General features: G+C 38.8%; 1 protein-coding gene across 5 annotated transcripts in view; it reads left to right on the forward strand.

Moving 5' to 3' along the window:
* The window catches only part of TEX10 (testis expressed 10), a 60,133-nt gene that overhangs the window by 18,814 nt on the left and 14,954 nt on the right, over positions 1–26,365 (forward strand). For 4 of the 5 annotated variants that reach the window (XM_040588889.1, XM_040588891.1, XM_040588892.1 and 1 more), the window contains 5 exons: positions 1,513–1,648; positions 7,221–7,396; positions 7,907–8,084; positions 23,242–23,330; positions 24,545–24,678. In XM_040588889.1, coding sequence (XP_040444823.1) covers positions 1,513–1,648; positions 7,221–7,396; positions 7,907–8,084; positions 23,242–23,330; positions 24,545–24,678 — 713 coding nt within the window. The remainder of the gene's footprint in view (positions 1–1,512; positions 1,649–7,220; positions 7,397–7,906; positions 8,085–23,241; positions 23,331–24,544; positions 24,679–26,365) is intronic. The other variant, XM_040588893.1, reaches the window with a different exon arrangement.

The raw sequence follows: 26,365 nt of genomic DNA on the forward strand, positions 1-26,365 counted from the left end.
TATCTGTTCAGTTCACAGATCGTTAATTATCTAAAACCCATGCAATGGGGTAATTGTTATTCAATTAAGAATAAGCCAGTGTTCTGTTTAAGAAACACTATCCAAGATGAATTTTCACCTGAAGAGTATGTGAATTGAATAAGTTGATGCTCCTGATGCAATAAAAATAACTTAATAATTTATCATAATTAAAATCCATTCTAATATTTGATGTATTTTTCTGTTGACAAGTATGTTAGATTTCAGCTTCTAGGTAGCTCCCTGCGTTATGCTGAAGTATGACTGTGCCATTTCATCCACTTTTTATAGCGTGCCTTTTACAGAGAACCCCTATACAATAACTTAAATCTGTTCCCTGGTTAAGAGTTTTACTGATGAAGACCAGCCCCTGACAGGATCTGGAATCATTTTTAGCGTGAAGCATTGTTGCCTCTCTAGGCAGAAGTGGTGTTCAGTATGGAACACAGTTGTATCTGGTTTTGAATACAGACTGCTCTGTACATCTGGATGGAAAGATAAAGGTTTTGCAGTCTCAGTCTATGAAGATAAGGAAGTGATTGCTGCTATTTAAGTATTGTCTTGGCAGCCGTGAATTCCTTGGGACCCCAAGCTCTTCTGAGACAAATTGAGTCAGGTCTCTCAATACCCTTCATATATTTCTAAGTTTTCAGATGCTTCCCCATTCTTTCCATGCTTATCTTCTCTCAGTTCAGATATTTCTTCCATGTTTTGTTAATTTTTACATCTAGTGGTTTAGTCCAGTTTCTAAAGAAAATGTTAGGTTTGTTTCTCAGTGTACTAGTAAATTCTGTACTTGGTGGCTGGTTTCAGCCAACTTTGTTACAAGGGTAGAATTTTCATACGTTGTTTTAAGTCTGGTGATAACACATAGCTAATGAGAGCTTCGGAGAAGGTAAGGTTTCAGTGGAGTTTAGCAGTTCTTTTTGCAGTGGCTTGCCAGTGGCCTCTTGAGGTGTGTATTTTCTGGTTAATTGGCAAATATGGTTCGTAGCCAGCTGCTTCAAAGACATGGAGAGCTGGTAAGGCTGGGGTGTGTGTGGCAGGGAGAAAGGGATAGTATAGAGAGAACTGAAAGCACTGTGATGATGAAGGTTGAGGGGGCATAAGTGAGGTATAAAGGAGAAGATTGGTGTGATGTTACTGCACTAGGGGAAAAGAATGTGGAAGATGGCTGTGGAAAGCATGAATTCATTAGTTCTTAGCTGCCTCACAACCTGTGCACGGCCTTGTCTTCAAGAAGTTCTGAAGTTTTCACTTGCATGTTGTCTCTGTTCTTTTGTGTGTCTCTTTCAGAAGCTATGCAAGATGATGATGTTTCAATGGTTTAGAAGTCTGTCCAGTAGTTGTTTTAAAAATTTTTGATACTTCTCTGTGGAGTTAAATGTAAATAGTTGCAGATACGGATTATAGGTCTTCCGTATATGTGTGTGTATATATAAAATCAGAAGATTAAGAAGCACTACTTCAGATTTTTGTATATTTTCTTTCTAGTGGCAACAGAACCCTTGATAAAAGCAGTATATACACTGTACCAGCAAAGGAATCTCCTCTTTCCAGTTCGTACATTGCTTTTGAAATTCTTTAGCAGAGTTTACCTGAAAGAAGATTTGAGGACTCAAAGAATCAGGTAAAAAACATTTTCTTTTTTTTTTTTTTTTTTTTTTCCCCATTTCAACATAGTATGCTTCTTTCAGAAGTTAGAATACTGGATTTCTATGTAGACATTATAAAACTTCATTCTGAATCTGTTTTGGCACTGCGTCACTGAAATTTGAAAGTTCAGGTTCTCTGTGAGATTGATGTGTATTAGCTTAGTTGTCTTTTTTTGTAACTTCAGTACTAGATTGATATTAAGGATTTCAATTTTAACTTGAAGTACACTGCTGCAAGCTCGTTACTGGCTGTGCAGTAGTCGGTGGATGTGTCAGGATTGTGCAGCTGTAGCCATGGTGCACTTCATTACTTCAGCCTGAGGTTGTGTGTGGACCTGTGACTTAGTGCCTTTGATGGTTCTGGTAGTGCCTGTCTAGCCTTTTGTACCTATTTTCTTTAAGAAAAGTATTCTGTTGTTTTGGGTATGTGGTCCTAAGGAGACTAGGTTTAGGAAAATGTTCTTGACCGTTTGGGTTCCCAGTTTCATACTTCTATTAGATATCTGGGGTGCTTTAAGTAAGAGGAGAGGATTTTCTGTATTGCTGCTGTTACTGTTCATAACAAAATTTGTCCAAATAATTTCCAAGTCTTAACTTTTCCAGAGGGTGTTTTTCAGCCAGGTCATCTGGTTCCAGCTACGTAAAATCCTTAAACACAGGTCAGGCTGCATCAATCCTAACTCGTTTGAGAACAGCAAAGAGATGTAAGATCATATCCATGATACCTGTTTCTGCTGCTAGGTAAAAAATAAACCTCAGGGTCCCCAGAAGTACTGGCATCCAGTAGCAGAGTCAAGCTTTCGGAAAATTGTTGTCTTCTGCAACTACTCTGCTTCCTTAAATTTTACATTGTAGTAATGCCTGGTTGTACGTGTAATTAGATCTGCAGCCAGAAACATCTAACACTACCCTATGAACACTATAAAAAAGTATGGGGAATTTGAATGGCAAACAGAAAAAAGGCTTGGGAATATCCCATTTTCCTACTTTTCTCGACCAGCTAATTTCCCAGAGGTTACTGTTTTCTCTACTTACCTGGAAGTCTTGAGCATCTCATCCAGTTTCACATGATCATCTTAACTATCTAGAAAGCTTTAGTTTTCTATCTTTAGATGTCACAAATAGCAGTAGTTTTTCTGCTGTTCCTCTTAGTCTTCACATGGAATTGTGACTTTTTAGAAACAGATGAATGAAATTTCAAAAATTTTTTGCAAAAAGGATAATTGCACTTATGTCTGATAAGACATTTTAAGATGACATAATGCTTGTATGCTGTACTGATTCATTTCTTTCCTTTAAAAACAAGTGGTTTTTTTCATTATTGCAAGATGTGTACTGTGCAGTAGATCCTGGATGACATTCATGTTATTCCATCTAGTTTGACGTCATAGCTCCTTCAGCCCTCCTGTGATTGCTCTCCTCCATATTTATTTTTTTTCTCAGAAGCTTGTCAAGAGTAGTCTTAAGAGGAGCAGAAGTTTTGTTGGAACATTTTCCAAGGACATTTAAGTGTAGGTGTTTATTTTTTAGGTGTATTTGATTCAAAGGCTAGGTAGAAGCTTTTGGCTATTGTTGCCCTGTGAAAGAAAACTTGATTGATTTATTACAAGGTTCAGAATTAATATTTTGGTCATGATGTTAGTATATTGTAGTGGTTTAACCCCAGCCGGCAACCAAGCACCACGCAGCCACTTGCTCACTGCCCCTCACCCAGAGGAATGGGGAGGAGAACTGGAAAGGAATGTAAAAGTCAAGGGTTGAGATAAGAACAATTTAATAGGTAAAGCAAAAGCCGTGCACGCAAGCAAAGCAAAACAAGGAATTCATTCACCACTTCCCATGAGCAGGCAGGTGTTCAGCCACCCCCAGGAGAGCAGGGCTCTGTCACACCTAACGGTTACTGGGGAAGACAAATGCCATAATGCCGGATGTCCCCCCCCTTCCTTCTTCTTCCCCCAGTTTATATACTCAGCATGTCGGCATATGGTATGGAATATCCCTTTGGCTAGTTTGGGCCACCTGTCCTGGCTGTGTCCCCTCCCAATTTCCCGTGCCCCCCCAGCCCTCTCACTGGCAGGGCCCAAGAAACTGAAAAGTCCTTGGTCCAGTATAAACATCACCCAGCAACGACCCAAAACACCAGTGTGCTATCAACATTGTTCTCACACGACATCCAAAACACAGCACTGCACCAGCTACTAAGAAGAAAACTAACTCTATCCCAGCTGAAACCAGGACATATCTTCACCCCTAATCACTACACACATATGTGTAGTCATTGTGTGTATACATGCATACCCAGTGTGTATGTACACACACGTATGTATATATACTGGTAGAGACTTAAAGGCTATTTAGTCTTACAGCTTGCCTTCCACACTGCTGACCTATGTGAGATGCTATAGAAAGAAGGCAAGAATTACTGTTCCATACTACTCTTAAGCTTCTAACAATTTTGAAGCCTGTGCTTCCTCACAGTGCAGAGCTTCTGTGTGTTTAGTATCCCTCGGTGGATGTTATTTCCATGAGCTCTTCTAGTCATTCCTTGGAGCTGCCTAAATCAAGAGCAGCTGCAGCATCCTTTGGAAAGGAGTGACAAAGCTCAGCTATCTGAAGACCAGCTTTTGTTTGTTTTGATCATGGCTCCTTCTAGTTTCATTTGATACCAGCACCCATTTCTTTTGTGGGAAGAGAAAGCAACTGTTTTATTCCCATCCACCATTTACATGTCAAGTGACTTGAGCCCTCTTTTGAGCCCACCTCCAACTCACCCACTTCAGTTGTCTGTTCTCCAGGCTTTTCCTGTTGTTAAACACAATCTCTCTATGCAAGGCTCTTCCCTCTTATGTCACTGATACCTAGTTTCCTTGAAAAGCTTTTGGTGAGCGATCTTGTCTTTTGAAAATGGAATAATTTTTATCATCATTATGGTACTCTTGTTGACATTTTCAAAGACCTACTTTGAACTTCTTGATTACACCTGGTTGCTTCTTTCATGTAGTCATCACTTCAATAGTAAGCTGATGAAAATGCTTTTGGTTTATAAATGATACTTGGTTTGATAAGACAGGGTGTCATAGAAATTGTAGACTACTGAAGATATGATCTATAAGATTCTATAAGAAACTGAAAGTTTGAGCTAGAAAAGATAAATGAAATCAGATCTGTAATGGAGGTTGTCAAGTTTACCAAAGACATTTAAAGGAAAGAAAAAAATTATTAGTGAAGTTCCCTGAAGTATTGGCCCTGAAGGCCAGTTGATTGGAATGGGGAAAGGAGGTCTGGAGAATAAAGTCATAAATACAAATGAAAATTTTTCTAGGGCTAAGGAAGAACTGGTCTGAGGTTTGGGTTTGGTTGAGTTTGGTTTTTTTCTATTTCCTGACCATTTTTTAGGGGGTGTTTAGAGTAAACAGCACTTACAGAGAAAGGGAAAAAAGGAATTGATAAGCAAACTGGTTTCATTCCTACTTTTCTGACAAGAAGGTTAGAAGTAGCAGTTCCTAAATGTGAAAACAGCAAAAGCTTCTTAACCACCACACTATAGGATAAGGGAAGAAGTGGGTCTGAAATTAGGGTGAATTGAGGTTGTCCTTCAATATAAGTAAGTGTCACATTTTCCCATAAAGATTATTATAATTTGTGTCAAACACAAAGGATGATCAGAGTCCTCAGATAAGAAAACAACAGTGCTGTAAACAAATTTGAGTTGAATGCAGTCAAATGAATGCAAAAGAGGACGATTAGGTAAATTTTATTCCAGAGGCTCAAGAGAACTGGAACGTGAAAATGCTGATAGTAAGAACTCTGTTACCTTTAAAGGCAGGTGATGCAATATGTATTTAGTATAAAAGATGGCGTCTCACCTAGAGAGTAGGAGCGTGTACAGTGCAACACACTGTACACAGGTAACAATAGTGGAAATGGTAAAACTGGAGTGAGTCTGCCTGTGCAGTTCCTCAGAGCTCCTTTGAAGCTAAACTAGATGTTATCATTAATGACAGGCACACAAAACAGGAGTATGCCAATAGAAACTTTCTGATGACACACAGTTTAGAAACACTACCTGACCAGGGGAAATGAGAAATAAACCAGAAGAACTGGATTACCTGAGGGAATGGTAGAAGAGGGAAGAGAAGTATTTGTACAAAACACAAATTGGTGCATTTAGCAACTAACAGGATTTTTTAAAATGTAAAATTCAGCCAGGCAGTTGCAAACAATAGTTCTGTGATTAATCTCTCTCCTATATGCTGGGTGGGTACTGGGGATGGGGGGTGGGGGGTGTGTGTGGAACAAGTATAGATTTTAAAGATACTAAGTGTTAGCAGAAGATACATGGAAGTATTGTAATCTGTGAACAAGCTCATTTGATACCTCATTCCGTTGTAGTTACTTATGCACAAGAAAGCCCAAATTGTAAGAGCTGCAGGGGCAACCTAAGCTATAGATTCTTTCTGCTTATGTTTGAATTGTCCCAAACACCTCAGTTGTGCTTGCCTGAAGCTCTGGGTAGAGTCAATAGAAAGGTAAACATTCCAGCAGAATTTACGTAAAAAGTCTCTTTAAATTTAGCAAGTGAAGAATCGGATCAGCTGAATGTAATGAAACACCTGGGCCAGACAGATACGCAGGGACATAACCCAAGGGTGCTGAGAAAGTTGTCTTGTGAAAGTGAGGCCACTTTGTCGTCCATGGAAAGCCATGGTGACCGCAGGAGGTTCTGTATGACTGGGAAAAGACTGCTGTTTGACCCATCTTGAAGAGAATCTGGGGAATTTCAGGCTGATGAGCCTTGGCATGGTCCCTGCAAAGGTTGTGCAGCCCTTTGCTTGGAATTAATATGAACATGTAAAGACAAAGCGGGTAATCGGGAACAAGCTAGCGTGTATGCGAGAGCAAACTGTACTTTACTGACATGATAGCCCTCGATGACGAATGATGAATAGCTGCATGGTGAAGGGGAGAGTGTCTTGAAACAATAAACTTGTTAATAAGGTTTGTTTAGTGCTGTGTTCTATCAGTTTTATTTTTTTGTTTTGCTTTAAGTGGTATCGGAATTGACAAGCAAGATGCCAGCAAGGGTAGAACTGAATTTGAAAGTCTATTATAAAGAGTAGTAGCTTGATTGGAGGGTTCAGTGGTGTTAAGGCTGTAGTAGTCTCGTGGCTTTTTAGCCTGACGCATAACTCATTAAATATAAACCAATAAAACTGGTGACAAATGGAAGTGTTGATTTGCCAGCATATGGTCAGTTCACACAAATACTTTCTGGAAGAGTTGAAAATATGCAGTGCAAAAGCTATGGATCAGATAAACACTTCTGATGTAGCTGTAGTGGCACACCAGTGTTCTCAGATCTTCTGGTGAAGTATTCTCAGCACATCACAGTATTGCAGTTTATTGTAACTTAAATGTACCTGTCATTAAAGCAACTTAGTCAACTGGAGAGAGTAAGTTTGCGGGGCGGTTGTTGTTTTGGTTTGTGTGTTTTGGTTTTTTATGTTTTGGTTTTTTTCCCCCAACTAATTTTCCCTCTTTCTTTAGAAGTCGAAGTAAAGTTTTATCTCGTTGGTTGGCTGGCTTACCTCAGCAGCTTGCTCTGCTTGGCTTGAGAAACCCTGAGCTTTCAAATCAGCTGATTGACATCATTCATTCTGCTGCTTCTCGTTCAAACAAGGAATTATTGCAAAGTTTACAAGCCACTGCTGCTCGAATATATGGTAAGACTTTTACACTACAGTGAAATTAATTTTGTCCATCACTTGGCAGGGAAGTTGCAATATGTGGGAAATATTGATGTTTCCTAGAAGAGCATATAGTTGGGAGGCAGGGGGGACGGGTGGAGATTGGTTTAGTCCCTTTTAGAAAAGGTTGAAACGAACTGTATGTCATTTCCTAGAGGCTAGTAAAAAAGTTAGATCTTTGGGTCGAGTCAGTAGGACTTGGACAGACTAGAAGGTTCAGGTTTTGTGAAATCTACTTCTTGGTAGCATTGCTTCTCTTTTCTGCCCCCCCCCCCCCCCCCCCCCCGCCATGTTAGTTATATTGTCTTCCCTCCAGCAAGTGCTGTAGGCCTTTAACTAAGAGTAGTTAGAAGAGAGTGGGGTCCTTTGCGGGATTGCTGCAGAGTTTCGCCTGCGATGCTTCTGCTGTGTGATTGTTACCCAGCGGTTTTGCGCGTGGAAAAGCAGTGGCACGTCAGCGTTTTGCTTCCCTATGTGTGCCGGCAGATCCGCTAGATGGTACCCTGGTCCTGCTGCCGGCCGAGGCGCAGCGGCGGCTGGTGCAGCTGGTGTACTTCCTGCCCTGCCTGCCTGCCAGCCTGCTCGCCGGCCTCAGCCGCTGCTGCATCATGGGCAGGATGTCCTCCGAGCTGGCGGCCACCCTCATCGGGATACTGCACATGAGGTACGACAGTGGTTTGTGTTTGCTGCGGGGCTGGGGGAAAGTCAACCAGACAAAAAAAAACCCACACAACCGACTGTGGACGTTTATTCATTGTGAACTTTGTTACTGCTTTGCACAGGAGAAGGCAATATAGTGTGCAAGAATTGGCATCACAAAGGAAGTTAGTGCTTCCATCAAACTTCACTCCTAGCCTTTCACTTCCAGTGTCCTTCCACTGATCAGTTTTCTCCAATGCTTGATCACAAAGTCATACCAGTTACCTGTAAGGCTACGTGGTGTTGAGCAACCTCTACCCAGAATGTCATTGCTGGTGATTTTTATTCTGCTGCTGATTTCAGCTTTTCCTCATAAATACTTTGACCTGACAGTGTTTCTAGTGAAAAATGACCAACTAATGTGTATTCTCAAGTTCTGCTTACTTTCAAACTTTTTAAAACTTAACTTTGCTTACAATTACTACACTTGCCTAGCAACTGTGATTTGGCTGTTTAAGTGTCTTGTTAGAAATTATTCATGGTCTTGTTTTTGTCCTGGCCTGAAAGAGGGTGAGTTTGCCTACAAAGTCAGGGAGAGAGACCACTGTTCCGCCAAAGTGAGTGTTAGGCTTGCAGGGTTTTTACAAGGGTCTTTCACTTTGCTGCTTCTGGAAAAAATACACTTGCTCTTTTTCTATTGCTCAGTATTGTTGAACCTTGGATAAATAAGCAGGAATTAAACTTCTATGAATTATGCTTAAAGTGATTTTTTTTCTTAATGCTTTTTAGATCTTAAACGTTGTTTATTTAAAATATGACACAACGTAATGTACTGTCAAATGCAGACCTATTTGAATTAGCTGTATAACACGTGAATAAGGTGACTAATGTGAAGTGATGGTGATGAAATTTATAATAGCCTGTATATAATGCATGACCACTATAAAAATGAAGTTGTCTGGTTTTGGGAAGGTGGACCTCAAATTTTATTTTAAAAAAATTAGAAGTTCTCTACCATAGATTGGAAATTCAGTGGCAAACCATATCATATTCAAAGACAGTCATTGTAAGAACTAGAATCAGCAATAAGCATTTAGATGCTTATTCTGTTGTTAGATCTTATTGGATTTTCAGTATGGTAGACTTTTATAGTAGTAATATAACTTTTCTAAAGATTATCAGAAAGCTGCAGGTGGGCTGCGGGCATTTGATTCTTTAAGCAGAAGGTGCAAGAGGCAGTCAGAGGGTGGTGTTCTTAGCAAAAGTAGGTTATATCCTGTCAACAGAGGAGGAGGAGCAACTTCTCACTTTTTGGAGTGCAAAAAAGATATATTGATTTTAACTTACGGCACTTGAAACATGTTTTACACTAAGTTGGATTCAAAGATTGTGATTTATCTACCCAGGAAGTCAATCTGAAATAACTAGATGAAAAAAACCCAAGTACTGATGCAGTTATACTAGCGCAGTTTCTTGTATTGATAAGCCCTAACAATCCTCCTTTCTGGAAGATTGCAAATTCTGATGAAACTTGGGAAAAGAGATACTACTTTTGATTGAGTGTTGTTTTTCTTTGATAAGGCTGTTCCTACTTCATTGCAAGGATGCTGTTAAAAACAGAAGCTTGATCAATTTTATTTAGAAAAACATCTGAAAACAATGCAAGTCCTTGGAAAGAATAAAATGAGTCTTACAGACAAAGTGAATGCAACAGCATTGAAAATACATTATCACCTATATAGCCAACTTGAAACTTGTACAAGTTCTAAAGGGCTTATTGATGACACCTTTTTTTAGCTCAGCTTCTTGATACATAGGTGAGGTTTATTTTGTGAGACACTACTTTTTTTTTTTTCCTTATTGTCACAACTGTAGACTTTTTCTTTTGATCCTAAAGACTTCATCCTAGGATGCCTTAAAGAATTAGAACTAAGATCATGTCAGAAATGTTAGCAGCTGCTGAGGAGGGTGTACAAAAAAAAAAGTTGCTTTGGTGACTTCAGCATGCAAACATAGGGGATAAGTAACAATATTAACTTCTCAAGAACAGAAATGTCTGATGTATCTTTTTCCTTGGAAAAGAGGTACAGTTAAGGAAGTAGTAGGTTTCCTAGATGTGAACCTTAGCTGGGTTTTACAGGCTTCATAATCTGGCGTTGCACATAGGATACATGAACAAATTTTCTGTCCTTTACCAGAAAAGCCAAGCTGGATTGTGTCCAGTTTCCTGGCTTGCTTTTCTGTAACGATAGGGACAAACTGGACTCAGTTTAAATGAGAGCAGACAGAGACCAATAGTCTGTAAATTGTGATACTGGGGAACTGACAAATTGGCATTGTTAGGCAAATCAGGCTGGGAAGGAGGGGGAGCCCTGTGTGTGAAAGGCTGTTGAAAAGGAACAGGAGAACACGACTTTAGCAGGATTAGAAATACAGACCTTACATGTAGAAAAATTGTTTGGTTTGAGTGGTAGCAAAATTTTCTAAAAGCAGAGAGATGGCAATGTGCTGTGTAGGAAGGGGGTGTAAATGTACTTCACTGGAGATATTTAAAATCGGGTTGGACAAAGGTTATTGTGGATGGCAGAGGGTAAAGCTATGAAGGAAGTAGAGGGACTAGGTAACTTCTGGTAATCATTTACTGCTCTTGGGATGCTTGGAGTTTAACATGCAAGTTTTTTAAATGAACAGTGCTATAACAAAATGTATGTAATTTCACAGTTCCGTGCCACAATCTGGTTCATGGGATGCTTTCTGTAGGATTAGGATAGCTTTGCATACGGAAAGTGATACAAATCAGTCCTTTGGGAGACATCATTTATGAGTAAACCCAGTGTTGTCAGTAGATGGCACTGTTTTTCTTCCAGTAGATTCATGTTCTGTTGGGTGAGGGGGGGCGTTTTTATAAATTTTTCTTCTGTGCCACCTGCTTATCTGTCATTCTTTAAATAGATTGCATTCAGGAGCATCAGGGGCTCACTGCTGTGTTTGGTAATTGTTATTAATTTCTTCAAAAGCCTTTATTTCTGCGTTATTAATGACTAGCAGAGCATCTATGTTTTTACATGCATCTGAGAATGCACATATATGCCTATATATATTTGCCAGGGAGAAGCTGCATTAAGGTGGATTTGTTGGGAGTACATATGGATGATAATAAGACTGTCAGTTATTCCAGGAATAATCATTATAAACTCAAGGAACTCATAGCTTTTTGTGTATGTGTGTAAACTGTAAAAGTAGGTATAATGAATGTGTCCAGATGTCTTAAACCACAGCCCTGTGATGCTACCAGGAGGTAACATTAAATTATAAATAGTGTGTTAACTTTTAGGATTTTTTGTTGATTAGAAATGGATTTTGAAGATGTTCAATCGCTTCTACTTCTTATTTTTGTGATGGTGAAATGAATAGCCAGGTGGTCTGTCGGAGACCATTAAGACAGCCACGGTGGGCTCTGTGGGCCAAGAATGAAGATAATGTTGACGCTATTTCCACATATAATGGGAAGGTTTCTGAGTTTGGGAGAGTGATTATCTGTACTGCTAAATTATTAGGATGGTTTCTGTCATGTTTTTGGTCTATTTTCACTAAAGCTTCAGCAGTTAGCACAGGCCAAGGACAGTTCTGAAAACAAAGCTGCAATGCAGCCGCCCCATTTTGGGTGCTCGTATGAGCATGGACAGATTTATGCTAATTGATCTCTGTGCCAACAGACAGACTTTGCTGCTGTTTGGGTCACTGGAAAAGCTACAGCTGGTGAGTTTCAGGTGAAACTGAGGGACAGGTGTTGTCTTGCCTTAATTTCCCTGCTGTTCTTCTCCAGTGCCTACCTTGTGCCTGCTGTGTTGGACCTGAGATGTAAGTGACTTGAATAAATCCAGGCAGGTAGGGTGCTGAGACCAGGGTTTTGGCGTATAAATCTGTCTCCCCACTTTTGTTCATACATAAACAGGTGAGGAAAGATGTGGAGCAACATGAGTGAGCAATCTGTGACTTCAGACTGAGAGAAATGAGAAGTAGCAGCTTCTCTGAAGGAGATGACTTCTCTGAGTCGGCCTCTGATGAGCTTAAATTTACAGAGACGTGTGGAGGGGTTTGGGAAGTATTTTAGGAAATCTGCGTTGAACCTACTGGATGAAATTTTTCTGTGGTCTTTAGGTGGCAATACTTCGGTGTATTGAGACAAACCATTCACCTTGATGCAACGTGTCATGTTTCTCAAAGAATTAACTTCAATATTTATTTTTAATGCATGATTTATTGGAATAACTGGTAAATAATCAAATAGTACTTCTCTGCTAATTAAATGTTAAGGGTTTATAGTGTTGTGTGGGCATATGTGACATTTGGCATGAGCGGACCTTTGGTTTGAAATTCCAGTCTTAGCTTCGTCTCAACAGTGGAGTTCTGGCGATGGCTTGAGGATGTGAATGTGGACAGCTAGGCAGTTCTCTCCAGGAAGTGAAGAAATGTATTGATCATTGATGGTCTAGTAGGGACTAAGGCCATAAACTTTAGCAGTGTTATAGGTAAAGCTAGAAAGAATTTTTTGTGTAAGCCCGCTTTTTACGTTTGTAGGGCTATTGGGCAGCCTCAGAATGTTTGCGGGCTTATTTTAATGGACCAGTGAGGCATATGCTTATTTTTTTGATACTTTTTGGAAGACTGGCTTTGAGGCAAATCTTCTTGTCATGTATGGAAACTTATTAAATGTTGTAAACTCACCTTCCTGTATACAGTAGATTGTTTTGTTTGTTTGACAAAAGGGAAGTCTGCTGTTTACTGTACAGCTTTTGGTATGTAAGAATTGCAGAGGAGCGCCATTTTTCACCATTGGTTAGGCTCAGTGGTTTTGGTTGCTACTTCTTAGTGACTTTGTGGTGATTGAATGGCATATATTCTTGCAAACACATTTCTCTTTTTCTTTGCTTTTGTATAAGGCAGGATACTTAAGATGATTAATGTATAATCTCAGTACTTACTGTGATATATATTCTATGAAATATGGATTAAGAAATGCAGATTATGAGATTGTGATCAAATACATAAACCAGGAAGTTAGAATGCTGACTTTACAGGAAAAGTTCTCTGTCTCCTCTTAACATGTCTTGAGGTACAAATAAGGAAAACCTATTCAGTGTAATTACATAAGTGCAATTTATTTGTGTGCCTTGTTTATACATAATAGTTATTATATTTTGGTAGAACTTTTTATCCGTTGGAACAGTGAGTCTGGAAATCATTTCACTGTAATAAAGAATTGGACAGATAATGTTTCACTGCCCAGATAAAAAACAATGGGACTTAATTTATGGCATTTGTCTCTTGAAGTAGTGTCCATAAATGAGATCTCAAGTGGCTTCAAATGGCCATTTCTTATTCTTGTAGGGTTCTTTCCCTGCTGGGGAAAGAGTTGTTGTTTCTGTTGCTGTAGAAAAGGAGAAGGTTGAGGACCATATAAATAAAAGCTGAGTGCACTCTTGTAGTGAGGCATAAATCATGTGGGAGTTCCCAGTCCTCACAGGTTTGAGATAACTCTGGGAGTAACTTGCATTTTGCTTGTTGTAACTGTAAATGGACTCTTTCCTTCAGAGGTAGTACCTTTAAAGTATTCTGTTGCTTTCCAGACAATAGTGAGGTAGCTCAGCTGGCATCTCATCAAGCAGCCAGGCATGCTTGTTCGTTCCTGTAATCATCCAGAATCTGGTGTTTAGAAAAAAACTGGGATGGACATTTTAACGTCTGTTTGTATAAGGTGTAAAATACTGTGTCTCCAAATACATTACCCAGAGATGTTTTAGGGTCATAATAGAGTTTAAAGTTTTCTATAGATATTTCCTTTTTAAGTATTACTCTTACTTCATTTAGTCATCCTAGTTATGTGATCTGCAACCTTTGACAGTATAGCTTTAGGAGGCACAGTGAGAATGCAAAATGCAGGTAATGAAGAGCCTATATACTACTTCATTAAAGACTTGCTGAACGCGTTATTGTAGACAGGAAAAATATTATGTTCCCAAGAAGTATTTGCAGGCTGGAGGGAACTTGGAACCTATTGTAACCCATTATTGTGAATAACAACATTGGTAGAGCAAATGAATACAGTAATTCTCATATAAATTAATTATAGAAAAGATCTTAATGTATTTTTTGAAAAAAAAAAAAAAAAAAAAAAGGAAGATATTTTGGTCAAATTTTAGTTTTATTTATAAGCTAAGTTGTTTTTGTTTTTAAAACAACAAAGAAAACCACCAGCCAGACACTTTCAGGTCATTACAGGTGGTACAATGGAAAGTCAACTCAATACACCTTGGAGAGTAAGTCAAAAAGCATACATGTATAGGAGAGTGTAGTAATTATATGAATGGGTTACTAAGAAAAGATGTAAGAATAGTAGGGTTTGTGTTCACTGTGAAGTGCTTTTTCTGGCTATATTTTCACACACCCCCAATTAAGAAACAAAAAAGGAGGAGGAAAGTATTAAAAAGGTAACAAAAATGCGTAAGCACTGTTGAATATAAAATAAAAAGAAGAATGTGCTTTCAGAATGCTGACATTTCCCTGACTGGTGCCAGTGAAGATGAAGGATAATAGAATGATCTGTTTCCCTTGCTGCAAGATCAGAAAGGAACCATAGTTCTTGAGAATCGGATCCTGGGATGGGTTACAGTGCATTCCTTCATCCACATCTGCCCAGCAAATTTCCTTTTCCTTGCTACTGTTACGCAAAGGTCTAGGACCTGGGAGAGGGAGAAGGCTAAGCCTGTGTTTAAGGACACAACCATCTAAATTTGTCCCCAGGTGGTTGCTGGTAGTTTGATATTCCTAACCAAGGGGAAAAGAATTATATTGCTGCGCTTAAAATTGCACCAGTCAGTAAGTGCTGTTTGCTCATTAGTGAATGTTTCTTCCGATTTGTGCTCTCATTTATAATGTGTAAGCAGTTCTTTTCTTCAGACAACCTTTGTAAGCATGGAGCAAATAAGTAGCTGACAGGCTTACTTCTAACAATGCATAGTTCAAATTGTTGTTTTCTTAAAATAGGGTTCATATTTTTCCCCAAATCCCTTGTAATTCCTTGCAGATGTTTGTTGTATTTTGCCACGTCTTCAAATGGAAACACTTGATCCTACAAAAGGAGTAATGAAAGTTAAAACAAAAAACTCACGCTAACAAACCATTGCCTACGTGGTAACCTGTTACAGGAAAAGGAAGATAAAACCCCTTCACTTGCTCTCAGAGTTTATGTTCAGGACCTGTGCTACCTGGAGCTAGGTTGGTGTGAATGATAAGATGGGTACAGGGTTTGAGAGGTGTTCAAAGATTCGGGTTTTATTTATTTATCAATTTTAAAATTATTTCTACATCAGTCTGTGACAGTCTTGGTTTCCTGTCTCTTCAAGAACTGGTATGAAAACTAAGTGCTGATCCTTGTTGACAATTTAATGCAAAATTGATTTGATTAAGTTGATGCAGGAACCTGAGTTTATACTTTATTGCAGTTACATTTCAATTTGACAGAAATTATTTTTGATTAAAGCTAAACAGGAATAAACTATGCCAAAGCTGAGATAAATACCGGCACAGGACTTTTTAGTGTTTTAAAAGAACATCTTTTACAGTAGTGCAAGTACATGCCTACACTGGGGGAAAATGTTTTATGGTTTTCTTCTGTAAAGGTACAACAATCCTTGTATGTTAGTTGCACGTGGTTTTGCTCCTTCCAGTGTATATTGTTTATACACACACGGCTCCTGAGAATGAGAACATGGGAGTGTTTCAGATGTATCGTAACATACTTGCCAAGCTCTCCAAAATAACAAATTCCTTAATTGTTCTGTTAACTTCATATTTGACAGATGTTTTTACATGTGAGCACTATTTAAAATGGTTGGCAGACAGCACTGCTACTAGTTACGCGGCTACGTGTCTGTAAAACATGAGATGTTCAGAGCAGTCCTGTGAGGAGGCGGGCTAGAAGACATACCTGCACAGCGTTGTCCTGCCATTGTTTTATGTAGCAGAGCAGTTCTCCTGGGCTCAAACAGTGACCCCTGAGTGGTGTGCTGAAGAATTTGAATGGAGTACTCTTGGCTCCAGAGTCCTGTGGAAGTCTTGTGCTCCTGAGGATACTGATCAGTAGCTGAACAGTTTTGTCGTCATAGATTAACTCTCTGGGCTGATATTAGATACGCTGTGTTCAGAGCTCATAGATGGCACAGGTCATAAAAACAGGAAGCCAAAAGAAAGAGGAACCCTTTTCTTCACCTCTTCCTGTGGATCAGTAAAGGATTTTTCTCAATACAGTGCCTGGTGGATCACAGTGGTATTCAGATTCAGTGATAACCAGATCCACAAGTGATAATGGGTATTGTCCTACACATCTGTGGTCCTGTGTATCCACAGGATACTGTGATCCGCACAATCTGGATTGTGTGGGAAGTCTTGGCCTTGTTTTGTGCAGTGTAAACAACTTCTTTATGATCCTTGGATGCAGTGTGATTATTCTGGCTATTGTGGAAGAATCACTTTTCTCTGCTGCTCGTATTTCCAGGGTCTTAACTGAACTCCTGGATGGGCAAAAAGAACTACTCGTTTGTATCCTGATGAGCTGCAGAACAACAGAATGTACGTCTGGAAGGTGGTGGTGTGTCATCTTCAGGTTGTAGGTGGATGAACTGACTCAGTAGCTTTGGCAAGAAAAAAAGAGTAGACTTGATTAGCTGCATGCTACTATACTAAGTGCTTTAGTACACTAAATAACGTTGTAATAATATTAGTGGGCTTTGTCATTTCTCTTTCTGGATTGTTCCTGAATAGGCTGTAGAGCCCAGTGCTAGCACTGATCTCGTGAACCTCCAGTGATGTCTGTCTTCCACTGTATGAGCTGATCAGTTAGTTCTACCCACCATTTCCTACCTTTACACCAATTATCTCTTGACCTAAGGACCTTCATTCCTACACTCTGGCTGCTTAGTTTCCTGGAGTCCTTTGTCCTAAGTATTATCGGCTCTTCCATGTTCATGTGCACCCACCCCTTAATATGTATGGCAAAAATGCTTTTTTTTTTCAGAAACCATTCTGTCTTTTTTCCAAGCATGACATATGTATTCATGTCTCAGCTAATTTTATCTATCATAGTGTGTGTTAATTTGCTTAGTGCAGGCATTAAAGTTACAGACCTCAGTTATGTGGAACTTACTTTTAAAAACCAAATTAACCAAATGCAAACACATCACCATATTTGCCACTCCACAATGTGTAGGTGTTGGGTAACTTCTCAGATGGCAGGTTGCTCACAGCTGCCAGTAGCTCAGTTCATCCTTGCCTTCCCTTGCAGCTCCTTTGCATTGTAAATGCCATCTCATCCTGGTAACACCCTTCTGTTTTCTTGGGCTCCGTAACATGTTGTGCAGCTGCTTGAAGTTACAACAGGTCTTACTGAAGAGTTGTTCTGGGATGGAAAGCAGCACGGTTTGATGACCAGAGATGGGCAGAATTCCTCTGGTTCCTGTCCTAGAACCTTATCTTTCCTGAGCACTGCTCTCATGCACTGGTTGTCTGCTGGGTGTACAGAATCTTGGGAAGTTTTCTGCTCCTGGTGTGTTTGAAGGACAGTTTATTATCAGTGTCTCAGTGGTTAAAGCACTTTCTGAGGATACAGAAAATCTGGGTTTGCTGACTTCATCTGAAGGGGAGGTTAATTTCCGATTTCCTAACACAGTGACTTAGTCATTGAACAATTTTGAGGAGGTGTACTTAATTTAATAATATATAAATAAATTGTATTGATTTTATTAAATTTCCACTGAGTTGAGGCCTGGAGTGCAGTTAGGTTCTTTTTGGGAAATGATTGAATCAGCTGGTGGCTGTGCCTATGAATATTTACGTGTTCTGTATGGAACAGAAGTATCAGTGGAAGAAATGGAGGGGAAGCTCCGTTTAGAATGGTGTTATAACCTAGAATTAAAGAAACAATTGTGGGAGGCCTTGCTTTAAATCTGTGATGAATGGTTGATGAAATGAATTTAAAATGGGATCACCTACCATAGTCTAAGTTAAGTTAGGTTTCTGATGATATTCTCTTGCAAATGTTGAAATAATTCTGTAAAGCTTCAGGAACACCCTGTGCTAGAATGTTTTCTACTATGGTGCTGGAAGCACTTCCCTGGCTGGTGAGAGAATTGGATTTTAGTTTCCTGAACAGAAACGCCAGACCCTTGATCTTACATTTCTTGAGTTCTGTAACCCTCATATTTAAGAACAAAAGGATGATGGTATCAGTGCCTCAGGGGAACTGTGAATCTTGCGTTTGCTTTTTGTTGTTTTACTTTAAAAATACTAGAAGACTGAACTCAGGGGGTTTTGAGATTCAGTACGCTTTTTTTTTCCAATTTTATTGCTCAACAACAACAAGGTAATCAAAAACCCAATCCAAATTCTAAGCAAAAATTGCAGTGCTTTGATAGGTGTGTTGCTGTCTGAGTTTGAGCAGTGTGTTTTACAGGAGGACAAGTGAAAGGACAATTTCTAAAATGGCTACAATAAGGTTTGCCAGGGTTGTTCTACCACACACCTCTAAATTACTCAAAGACTCCTTATGACTACCTAAGTCAAAACCAATGCTTTAAACCTGAACCAGAAATCAGTTGGTAGCTAGTTTAGGTCAGGAAGCACAAAGTTAATAGTCTGTAGTTGAGAAATAACCACTTGTGCACAAACAGCAATTGTTTGTTTTGCAACTGTGTGATACAGCCCAACCTGAAAGTAACAACAGTGTGAACAGAAGTAGTGAGGTCTGTCTGGAGTTAAAAGAAAAGTTAGCAGGAAGTGATGAATGCATTGCATAGCTGCTGTGACTGGAAAATATTTGCTATGCTAATGGCAAGAGAAGCAGTGATTTTTAAGTTAATTATATTCAGCTTTTCTTTTAATGGCATTTCACATACAGAGCAGGTTACCTAAAGGTGGAATTCTAAACCTCAGTAGAGAGGTTCTCATGGAGAGCAGGTAACCTTATGGAAATTACAACACGTATTCATCATAGTGAATGTAGGTTTGGACTACCTGACTGGAGGGGTCTCACATATATGCAATTTGAGAACAAGTTCCCATTGTCAGTAAAAATTTGCTCTATAAAAGGGAGGTTAGAATATGCTTATTACTACTCTTCCACCTATAAATTGGATTTTTAAAATTTTAGTGAAATGTCTAACATGTAGTTACAGGCATCTTGAAAACTTATTTTAAAAGTGCACATAGTTCTTTATAATCCATGGTAGTTTTAATACATTAAATCAAGATTTTTGAAATGGTTTGTAATGTATTTGTAGTATAGCAACATCTGTTCTAGAATTATTTCTTTAGAATTCTGTTTTCCTTATCTTATTTCGATTTCCTTTAACACGAACCTCAAAATTAAGCAGCTTTAGCTACATTGTAGACATTTGTGTTCTAAGATAATTGAGGCATCAACAACTGGTTAGACTTGTATTTAAACAAACCTGTGTGCTGCAGTGCTGTTCTGCTTGTGTTTGTAATATTGCAAAGACATTGGTCTTTGCCTTAATTTGTTGTGACGTATATGTTGTCTAGTCTTTGATTACATGATCTCATGTTATTTTCCCATCCTGTGTTCTGTATTGAGTGCATCGTGCTCATTAGAGGAGTGTTTACATAATGTTTTGCTTTGTCCCTGTTGTTTCAGTAAAAGACACCATGTCTTGTCTAATGTATTATGTCCCACTTGGAAAACAAAGTGATTCCCCCCACCCATGGAATTCTGTGTTGTGCTTAAGTATTTTCACAACCGTAGGATGTGAGGAGGGATACTTTTTCCAACTTGCAGATGAGGAACTTAGACAAGGAAAAGGTGTAGACAGAAGTGCATAGAACTGACTTCAGGAATTCAGCATGAAACATTTGGGCACTGATTTTTCAGAATATTTAGCAATTTCTCTCTTGAAAGGAAAGGACTGACTTAGTTTCACTGTAAGTGCAAGTGGAGCTGTGGAGGTTGGATGGGTCTATGTGCTGCTCAATAAGACACATGATGCTGTATCACTCTGCAGCTGTTACTGCCCTTTTAGTCTTTTACTCGCTGTTGAACTTTTGCGGGGCTAGTGATAACTAGCAGAAAGAAGGGTTGAGGGAAACCTCCGCTATGAATGTGGGGTTTTTTTCTATTCTAAAAGTAAATTAATACCTCATCTGATGATACTTGGGATAAATGTTTCCACTGACTTCCTGTCCTCTTAGTTTTAAAAAGTATTTATCTAGCATTTCACAGAACCTCTGCGATACAAATAGGGGTGAATCCAGTATAATACTTAGGTATTATATTAAAACAGGTTTTAGAACCTGTTTCTTTACCTGAATTTGTGAGCTAATCCTTTCTTATACTATTTTTAACCATCTCATGCCTCATACACTGTGCACATTACAGATGATGCAATAAATAAGGCAGGAACCGGTCAGGCTGTGTTATCCTTCATTGCATAGTCCTGATCAATCCATTCATCCATGATTTGAACAAGGCATAGATTTTTTTAGAGAAAGCGTGGCATACAATATTACCATACTCTTAAGGCACATCCACAAAGAAGCCAAGCTGAAGACTGTAAGCAACTTTCTCTGTCACTTTCTAAACTGAATGCTAGCTTATTTTTAACCTTAATGCTCTTTTAACATTAAGCCTTTTTAAAAAAAGTAAACTGCAGCTGGATGTGGGGGTCTCGGTTGTGTGCCCATGTGTCAGTGTAGGTCTGCTTGTAGATGAGTCTTAAAACCATTTAATAGCTCTGTCAAGGGTTTGTGTCTTACACTGCTTCCACGTTCCCAGGGTGGAACAGCAGCTCTTCTCTCCGCTTCCTCTTACATCTAGTCAGTGGCACTTAGCCTGGCATGCTGGTAGGATGCTTAAAATGTTTGTCCCGTTTTGTGAGTGTACGGATAGTCGGATGTGGGTAGAAAAAAAATCCTGCTGCAGTATTTGAAAGATTTCCAGATGTTTAGCAGTAAGTTTCAGAATCATTTTTTCTTGTCCAGGGATCTCCTGAACCTATTGCAGTTTGTGTGTTTGGCAGCCAGCAGTAAATCTGAGTTTTCGTTTAGTCTCTTTGGGGTTCATGTAAAATTATTGCATCCACTGGTCCCATTATGAAGAATTTGACACATCTGCTAACTGTTGCATGGAAAAATAGTTTTACATTTTATTATCTTAAACTAGATTCCGATAGCTTTGTCATGCAAGCCCCCTACTCCTTAAATTCAGATTTATCAAAGTTCTTCCCATAATTTCTGTCTTCCTGCCCAAGATTTTTTTTATTTTCACATTTTGATGATTCCTGTTGCAGCTTGTCATCTGATGTATCTCTTCCAACCTCATGCTTTCCCACCGTTTTGGCCAGTGATTGCATCATAATTTGAATTTCTGTCTCCGTTAAGTCCTAAATTTTCCTGAGTCTCTCTTCATGTTCCCCAGTGCTTATTTTGGTGTAATGAGTGGCCTCACGTCTGACTCCTGATCCCTCTGCATTGGATTCAGGCAGCTTCTTCCCCTATGCTGAGCAGGACACAAGCTGCATTGTCTCTCCTGGTTTATAGATGTAATTCTGGTGTGAATATGCACCTTGTTTAGGGAAATAATCAGCAAGACGTGTTGCAACCTCAGTTGACTATGTGTGTGAATCTCTGTGATGCTCTAGTGAATTGGACTGAGACCTCCTTGCAAGGAGAGAAGAAATTCTCCTTTCTCCTGGGAGAAGGCTACTAGCCACGGCCAAGGGGTTTGTCTCTGAAGAGCTCAGTGGTGTCAGCCAAGTGTCAGCCTTACCAATGAGAGAGGTGGAGAAACCACGGGCTAAGGATAGGAAGCAGCGAGCCAGGCCTCAGAGGAGGACTGAAGGCCTGGGAACTAGAAGGGACCATGCCAAAGTGCCAACACCTCAGGGTCACTACGTGGCCTGAAGTATGCCTGGAAATAAGGTTCTGTCATTAAGGATACAAAGTGAAGTAGGAGCTTTATTTAATAAAGCCTTTCTTTGTTCTCTCATGCCTACCTGTGGGTTTTTTTCTTATTTTTTTCTCCTATAGCTATCCTATGTGATAGCCTGATTAAATCCTGAATTTTTTTCTTTATAGAAATTCTGGTGTTCGGGTGTGTTTTTTCCCCTTTGTTTTTGAGTAGCACCAGCCCCGTGCATATTCTAGCGGTTGTTTTTGTGGACGCTGAATGGAAAATTGCATTCAGAAGCTCTGAAAACTTGCAAGATGCTAAGAGCAGAAAGTGCAGTCTCTTACAGCAAAGATCCATAGTCCACAGTGCAAGTGCCAAGAGCAGCATCGAAGTAAACATATGCAAAATGTGTATTCAAAGTGATGTAGGTCTGAGCTTATAGCCTTTTGAGTAAAGCGTGCGTGAGACGTACTTGTTCCCAGCCCCTGGCTTTCTCCTGGTTCTGCAGTGATACATGGGCAAGACACTACCCTTAGCTGGTCAGTGGTGTCTGTTTGCTCTGACTTTCCACAAGCACATACGGCTTCTAATTTGAGAAACAAAAGTAGGCTGGTGCTCTACTTCCTTCAGATCACCCCTAAAAAGGGAAGCATCAGGCAGCTTTGATAACAGGTTTGCTCCTGTCTTTGCATACTGCTCCTTTTTGTGTTCTAAATCTCAAAGCAAGTTTTAATTTAGTTCTGTGTTTAATAGCTTTAGCTACTCTAAAATAGATGCTGAGACTGCTTTTAAATTGGGATCTATCGTTCATGTAAAGAGCTGTATTAAAAGTAGTTGATGTAAGGAAAAATGCAGCCCAGCTTTGTAATATAATGACTTTTACCAAATAAGGGGAATAAACCTAATCTAATTTATTGTATGTTGGCTGTTGTCACTAGATTAAAGGTTATACCAGTATTTATGAAAAGTTGTTATCTTGGTCATTTAATCAACTTAACAACCTAGGCCTGTGTAGGGGTACAAAGCTCAATATTACCTGCCTTGTAAAGAGCAAGTTCTGGTTTTGAAGCTATTTAAAGTGCTATTCTAACAGGAGCAGTTAGAAACAGGAATGCTAAAATTAACAATTTAATCATGCTAATTGATTGTACATTGTGCAGGTAGGTTGTGAATTTTTACTTGCATGGTTTTTAATAAACTATCTGCTATTGGTTTTGTGTAGATCATCCTTTGCAGGCTGGAAGTGCCAAGTGCAGGATAATTCAGTGAATGATGTGGACTATTTCAGCTTCTTGTTTTCAACCCTTATAGGTAATCCATGTGCATGTCATAATTCAGAATTAACAAAATGAAATCTGGTTTGATAGTCAATTACTGCATTTAATTTAGAATAAATGGTGTAGTAAGTACTTCCTGAAAGTAATTCTAATCTTGTTACATGTTTTTGATAGGAGGTACCCTTTTTTTTTTTCTCTTGATCTGGTTTTTGACACCCTGTTTTTATAACTTTGCCATTTGGGCTGGAATATTTGCATACTGTTTTCTTCATGCTAGCCACTTTCTTTGAAAAGTATGGGGAAAACCTAAATTCAGCATATGACATGAACAAGATTATTTTTTTTTTCTAGATTTAAGTAAATGCCTTTTATTGGCTCATAACAATACAAATGAGTGCCTCTGGGATTTCCTGTGGACGTGCTTACACTATTAAAAACATTCCATCAAAATAAAATAAAGTATGTTGAAGTGAGCTGCCCAAGGTCAGCATGTGAGCAGAATTCCTTCTGCTACTATATCCTTACTCAGATACAAAAATAATTGTATTGTGTGGTGATGCAACTTTGGGAAATTACAGTGGTTAAAATGGCATAGTATTACGAAGAAATATCTTCTACTAAGTTGTCCTGTGGCAAAAAGAAAGTGTCCTTTCTTCATCATCTCAGTCTGCCATAATATTAAACTATCTTGTTTTCAAAAATTACCTCTTTTTGATGAAAAAGTGAAGAGAGCTGTACCGATAACCCAGAAAACAAAAGCAAAACCGAAGTAACTGTTTTGGTACAGTAGTCCCATTATACAAAACCAACAAATACTTGGCTAGAAATAATTAGCCAAAAGATTTTTTTTTATTATCATTATTATTTTTAAAACCCTGAGGTTATATTAGAAGGTTTCTGAGTTATTTTAAACACACAGTGAACTGTCTTGCATTATACCTGCTTTCTAGAAAAATTTTTTAAAGATACATATGTTGATAATGGCAGCATAACATTGGCCTTTTACTGGTTTTATACCACTTTATAACTTAAATGGGTATGCCCTTGATTTTTCACATATTTTTGTTTTCTTTCAGAAGTCAGAATTTGTATTTTGATACACTTAATTTAAAATACCAAGCAAGAGCTTTTAACAAAAAAATGTTATGCAGACATAATCTAAAAGACAGTGTTTGTCAATAACGCTGTTGAAGTAGAACAGTGCTTGGCTTGTTTTGTGATGCTGTTGTACCGCTTCTTTTTCTCTAGGGTTTTCAAGAGAGGAGTTGACTAGTCTCCAGGGCATTAGAGGAAAACCACACATTAGCCAGACACAGCTTTCACCTGTCCGTCTTTACCTAACTGATCTGGACCAGTTTTTACACCACTGGGCTGTGACAGAGGTAATACATCAACACTAATTCTAAATGACAGCATACAAACTCCGAGTGCTCTCCATCCCTTTTCCACAGATGCCTAAATCTTGTTGTGAGATGAGTTGAAAAAAGAATGAAAAATGTAATAGCTGTCAAACAGCCAATGTTTTTCTACAGTCATCAGATAATATTTTGAAGGAAGCTGTTTTAAAACTTGAATGTTCAGACATGTAGTATGCAAAACAATACTTGTGGAAAAAACGGGTAGAAGCCTTGGTGGAAAATTCTTACAGTAATAAGATTAAGACCAGCAATGTTTTTTAGCTTTCAAAAATAAATTAATTGTAGAAATACTAATTATGAAGCATTTTCTTTGAGAGTAAAATCCACTGTTACCTAAAAAACACTTGCATTACATGAGATTTTAATTTGGAAGTAGTACTAAATTGGCATTGGTGAATATTTAGAATAACTTCTGGTGCTTATTTAATCAAAATGTACTGTGATCAAACTTTGTTTGGTACTTTGTTTGTAATCAAACTTGACTGTGAACTCAGTTCCAGCTTGTAAGACCGTAAGAGCTGAAAACTTAATTTTATTGTTGGTTCTAAAGAGATCTGAGGCAACAGATTCTGTTCAGAACAGGTGCATTAGTCTTCATTCTGGCTCAACTCATTTTATTGCTTAGCTCACCAGAAACCACTTTAAGGTGTGACATCACGTTTTAATGACATGCCAATTTGACAGTATTTATGAAATCTCTGTCATGAATACAGAAAGAAGAGTGTAACAGAAGTTTTAGTTGTATGATTTCTTCTGGGATTTCATGGCGATCTTTTTGGTTCAAGAAAGCAGTACAGTAGATTTTTCTCTAATTCATGAAGTTCAAGTGATAATCTGTTGAAGCTAATGATAGTCTGAGGGGTATATTGAACGTGTGCTATCACGTGTTGAAAAGTATTTCAAGTACAAGTTGTTGTTTGGTACCGTGACTAACACACATCTAAAGATGTCCTGCCTTCAGTCAGCTGGCCTGTGGAACAACTAAACTTTTTCTAATTTGTTTTTTGCCTCTTCTGAGCAGTAATGAAGCATTTCTCACCAATATCTTTCTCACTTTCAATACATTCTCCAGTATGGAAAGACTAGAATGCTTTCTGTCCCTGTCCCGTACAGAACTGTTCCTCTGAATGCACCAGAGGGATTACTTGTTTTTCAAAGAGTTAGCATAGTCCCATACAGCATCAGAAAGATTTATTTATACTTCATCTGTTTCTGAAAATGCTGTCTCTTGTGTCGTCTTCCTCTTTCTGCGTCTCTTCCACAAATCTATCAAAGTTGCTTGAGGAACTACACAGTAGGACTATTGTCACTTAGGGACAGTGAAGTTGTTTGATTTGACAATAGCTTGTTTGTGCCTTCGGTTCCTGGTTGCAAGTTTGATTTACTTCTACCAGTGTTTTCAGTATTTCGGTGCCATCAAGGAAAGTCAGTATTTTCAGAACCTCGAGATGTGCTTTTGTTAAAAGTACTTTTTCTTGGGAAAGATACAAGGTGCGCTCTCAGGTTCTCAGAAGTGGATGGCAATCATTAAGCCAAGAGCTGGATATCCTTGGTTAGTAATGAAAGCAGATCTGGACATCCTGTGGAGCATTGCACTACTTCCTCAGTTATGTGGCAGTTCTGGAAACTAAGTTATGAAAGGAAGAATAGG

This window comes from Falco naumanni, chromosome 3, assembly GCF_017639655.2.
Source record: "Falco naumanni isolate bFalNau1 chromosome 3, bFalNau1.pat, whole genome shotgun sequence".
NCBI lineage: Eukaryota > Metazoa > Chordata > Aves > Falconiformes > Falconidae > Falco > Falco naumanni.